Genomic DNA, 5,075 nt, shown 5'->3' on the forward strand with positions numbered 1-5,075 from the left:
TTATATGGCAATATTGTTTAAAAATAAAGGGTTGTATGATATCTAATAAAAAAAATATTTGTGTCATAAGTTTTATATTATTAAATTGTCTTAAAAGTATGTTTACCGTCACAAAATTTAAAAATTGTAAATAACAATATAATAAATAATATTTTTTATTGTTAACTTTTAATTTAATTAAACGTATTTAGTGAATTTAGATGCTAGCAAAAATTAGTGTAATTTATTTTATTTTAATAATAAAAAGATCATTAAGTATGTATTGCTCATAATATAAAAAGAAATTAATTACAAATGGATATTGTTAGTATGACTAATTATGTAATATGTGAGTCATATTTCTGGAATACATTACAATTGTATTTTGGCTTACAATATAACACAATGAATATATTTTTTATTTGGAGCTTATTTATTCCATTGATTTTTATAATTTTATGAAATTTTTAATTAAGTTTTTATATATTTTTTTTAATTGAATCTTTGCTCTAAAGTTTTTTAATTGAGTCTCTATACGGTAAAAAAGGACCTAATTAAAAAAATTAATACAAAAACCAAATTAAAAAAATATAAAGACCTAATTGAAAATTTTGCAAAATTATAGAAACCAACAAAATAATTAAATTTTTATTTGGATTTAACAAAGTTTACTATAATAGTAATAACAATAATAAATATGGATTAAAAATAAAAATAATAAGTTAGTTTATTAAAAGATTAAAATGATTCAAAGTTCAAACAAAATAAAATATATAAACTGAAGTCTTTTATTGTAGTTGTTAAAGATCGATAAAAAAATAATTTTGTGGTGAGATTTATCATCTTACTAAATTTAATTTTAATTAGTATAATTAGTCAATCAAAATTTTGACCTAACCACTTAAAAAAAACAAAGTCCTTGTACTTCTCCTGCAAAGAGTACAGATTTTGTCCCCCTTTAAACACTTGTCAAGCTCTCCAATGAACCAACACATATCTATAGGTATAGAAATTTTTTTCTTTCTACACCATAGAACTCACCTTTAAATATATGCTTGAAAGAAAAGCATGATGAATTGAATTGAATTGAAGTTGTGGATTTGAGACTGAAGAGAGAGAGAGAGAGATAATGGAAGGAAGAAGAATATCAGCAAGATATAGCAGCAGAAGAATAGTTGCAAGCAAAGGTGGAAGAAGAAGAAGAGCTTCCAGCAATGGCAGTGTTAACCATAACAGCATCGTCAAGAAGCTCCAATCCCGCGAGATTTGTCCCAAGCCCCACCGTGCATTCGCAACAACCACTGCACACCAGAGATTCAGCACCATGCGCTTGGTTCAAGAGTATGACACTCATGATCGTAAACCTTCTTCTACCAATTCTTCTTCTTCTTCTTCTCCTTCTTCCATTTTGCCCTTCTTCATGAAAAGAAGCAAGCTTGTTGAGATCGTTGCTGCTAAGAACTTGGTCTTTGCGCTTTGCCATTCTGGTCTTTGTGCTGCTTTTAGTAGAGGTGAGGGTTCTGAATTGTGTTCCCCTTAGTTGGAAAAGTTGTTTTTTTTTTCTTTTGTGGGCACCTTAAAAATTGAAACTTTCAATGAACATTTGCATTACCTTTTTGTTGATCATTGTTGTGATTGTGCTGAATTCATTGATTCTATGATTTTTAGTTAATGGGGTGGTCTTTTGTATGTATAAATGAATTGGGGTTTGATCTTTATGCGTGGATGGGTGGGTACCAGTAGCCATTGGCATTAGCCCTTTTGATTTATCATTGCTCTGATTGTGCTGAATCGATGGAATTGGAGTTTTATAGTTTTTGAATTGGTGAATTGGAATGGTCTATTGCAAGCACAATTAATTGGGGTTTTGAGTTGTCTGATGCCCATTTTCATTGCCATTTCCCTTTGTTTGATTTTGATCAAATTTGTCATTGTGCTGAATACATGTAAATTGGTTATTTATTTTTGTGAATGGAATGCTCAATTGAATGGAGAAACTGTGAATTGGTACTTATTCTGGTTTTGTGTGGTGCTTCCCGTAGTGTTGAGACTTGAGAATACAAATTAGTTGATTGTTCAATTCGATTACTTGCAGATACAAATGAAAGGGTTTGCTTTTTGAATGTGTCCCCTGATGAAGTAATTCGAAGTCTCTTCTATAATAAGAACAATGACTCACTTATTACAGTGTCCGTTTATGCTTCCGAAAACTTCAGCTCCTTAAAATGCAGATCCACTGGGATTGAGTGCGTATATCCTGCAGCTGTGCTTTCAAATCTTCCTCTTTGATTGCTATTTCCGAATCTCTTTTGCTTACATTCGCTTTCATTTCTGTTCATAGATACATACGAAGGGGTAGGCCAGATGATGGGTTTCCTCTCTTTGAGTCCGAGTCCTTGAAATGGCCCGGTTTTGTAGAGTTTGACGATGTTAACGGAAAGGTCCTAACTTACTCTGCACAGGATAGGTATCTTCCTCATTTACTACTCTATTTTAGTCTACTATAGTGTTGTTCCCATTGTTTATTAGAGACAATAATTAATTTGGTCCTTGAGTTTTATAACCGGGAATCATGCACAGATTCCATTTTGACGCCATTTGTGGGATGTTGAAGTGGACCGTTAAGTGCCACATGGCATGTTATCATGGTTTGACAATGCTACGAGTCACAAAATGATTTTCTAACTGGCATGCCACGTCATTTGATAGGTTATTATTTTGAGACACGTGACACTTAACTGTCCGGGTCAACATCCTATCAAGGTGTCAAAACGGAATCTATGAGAAGGATTAACTTGATTCACGGTTATAAAACTTCTAGGAACCAAATTGATCAGTTGAAAATTCGAGAACCAAATTGATCAGCGGATGAAAACTCACTACCAAATTGATTGTTATTTCCTGCTTATTCTGTCTAACCACATTCATGAAATGGTATCAGTGTATACAAGGTCTTTGATCTTAAAAACTATACATTGTTATACTCCATCTCAGATAGGCATGTTCAAGAAATCAAGATCAGGTACATTCTCTTCTTTGGATTGATTTCCAGATTCAAGTTCCATTGTACTAAGTAGCCTCTCTAAGTCTGCTCCTAGGTTCTGTATTCCGGATACAAATGGCTTGTTCACTTGATCCAGATGTTTTTGTGAAATTCTTCAATATTCCTAACTAATTTATCTAATAGTTTGAGTTCCATGATAAACCTTTTTGGAAGTCTAAAGCTTCTTTCAGCTAATGTTAATTTATTTATTAGGACACAAGTGCATATTAAAATTAGTAATAACACTTGTAGATTTTTAAGCGCCATAAGGATTTTTTCCTGATGGGTATTTTATTTTATAATATGCTGCTAACTCAGAATTTTATGTCACTATTTCTTTCTGGAACTGTTATTTCTCGGCATTTTCAGACACTTTTAAGTGTGCCTTGCATCAGTCTTTTTCAACTAACATAACTGGTCTTTGTAAAATTTTTGGCAATGTACAATCTACGTGAAACATTGGTGTATCATTTTGGAGCTTAATTAGTTGATCATTTGTTGCAGCCCTGGTATCATGTTATTAATTTTCAATAGATCCAGCGGCCATATTCCCCTTCAGATTCTGTCCATCGAAGATGGCACAGTCCTCAAATCATTCAATCACCTACTTCATCGGAATAAAAAGGTGGATTTCATAGAGCAATTCAATGAAAAGCTTCTGGTCAAGCAAGAAAATGAGAACCTTCAGATTCTTGACGTATGCCTTGCTTTTATTGTTTTATTATCATTTTTTTTTGGGGGGGTTTTGCTGATAAGTGTGCCAGGGAGTTCTTTAAGGATGCAAAAGTTGAAGGTTAAGTTTTTCTTGCATTTAATGTTATTTAAAAGTTTTGTATCCTTAAAGAGAGCCTCCATTTTTAATATAATGTCTTTTTTTACTTCTCTTTTAAAACTAATTTATGGATGTCTGAAAGTAATTTATTTTATTTGTAGGTTCGAAATGCTGAACTGACAGAGATAAGCAGAACTGAGTTCATGACTCCATCAGCATTTATCTTCCTATATGAGAATCAACTGTTCCTTACTTTCAGAAACCGAACAGTTTCTGTGTGGAACTTTCGCGGAGAACTTGTTACGTCATTTGAGGATCACCTGTTATGGCATCCTGATTGCAATACAAATAACATATACATAACAAGTGATCAAGATCTGATCATATCTTATTGCAGGGCTGATTCCGATGTTCAATGGTTGGAAGGAAATGGTAATTCCCTTTGAGCTTAGTTCTTTAGTTTCTAAACATATTAATCATGAACAACTTTCAATTTGCGAAAGTGATTTAATATCATTATAATTTGCCTCGTAATGCAGCTGCTGGCTCCATTAATGTCAGCAATATCTTGACCGGGAAATGTCTCGCTAAAATTAATGCGTCGAACAGCAGCACCAAATCAGATGAGTGTAGTGGAACCAGTTGCAGTTGTCGGCGCAATCATTCATCTCAAATAAGGAGCACTGTGGCGGAGGCTTTGGAGGACATAACTGCCCTCTTTTACGATGAAGATCGAAATGAGATATATACCGGTAACAGACATGGTCTCATCCATGTATGGTCTAACTAAATACAATATTTTCATGTTTTCTATGTGCCGTACAGATCAAGGAACCCCATGTTCTGCATTTTGTGCTTTTGAGCTGTGATTTGATAGCTGGGGAAGAACACACACAGAGAGACAAAATTTATGTAGGAAAATTGTACCTATCTCCAACTTCAAGCACATTTTTGTGTCTCTTTATCTCTGTACCTCTGTCCAGTCCTAGCTACCGAGCTCAACGTTTATGATGGGATCGTTACAGGCAATGTACCATTTGTTCATGTGTTGTTAAGTAGCAATCGGTGATATGCATAGGACCAGTTGGAGTGAATTAGTTACTTGAGTAACAAAAAAAAATGATACATATTATATATTTTTTACTTTGATTTTAGGTTCAAAGGGTTTTGGGTGTATAGTGCAATGAATATTTTAGGTCTATGAGACAGATGAGACATTGTACTTGTATTCTAATGATTTCTTGGAATTCAAAGGTGGTAACTGTGTGTGTTGAAAAGGCA

General features: G+C 33.4%; 1 protein-coding gene across 1 annotated transcript; it reads left to right on the forward strand.

The window, feature by feature from the left end:
* The first annotated feature begins 1,001 nt into the window (after positions 1-1,001).
* On the forward strand, positions 1,002-5,075 carry LOC112797273 (uncharacterized). Its single transcript, XM_025840123.3, has 8 exons — positions 1,002-1,490; positions 2,075-2,225; positions 2,321-2,446; positions 2,921-3,001; positions 3,527-3,719; positions 3,956-4,226; positions 4,334-4,546; positions 4,620-5,075. Exons 1-8 carry the CDS (start codon positions 1,109-1,111, stop codon positions 4,661-4,663), a joined length of 1,461 nt encoding a protein of 486 aa, XP_025695908.1. The 5' UTR covers positions 1,002-1,108; the 3' UTR covers positions 4,664-5,075.

Source organism: Arachis hypogaea, chromosome 4 (genome assembly GCF_003086295.3).
Source record: "Arachis hypogaea cultivar Tifrunner chromosome 4, arahy.Tifrunner.gnm2.J5K5, whole genome shotgun sequence".
Lineage (NCBI taxonomy): Eukaryota > Viridiplantae > Streptophyta > Magnoliopsida > Fabales > Fabaceae > Arachis > Arachis hypogaea.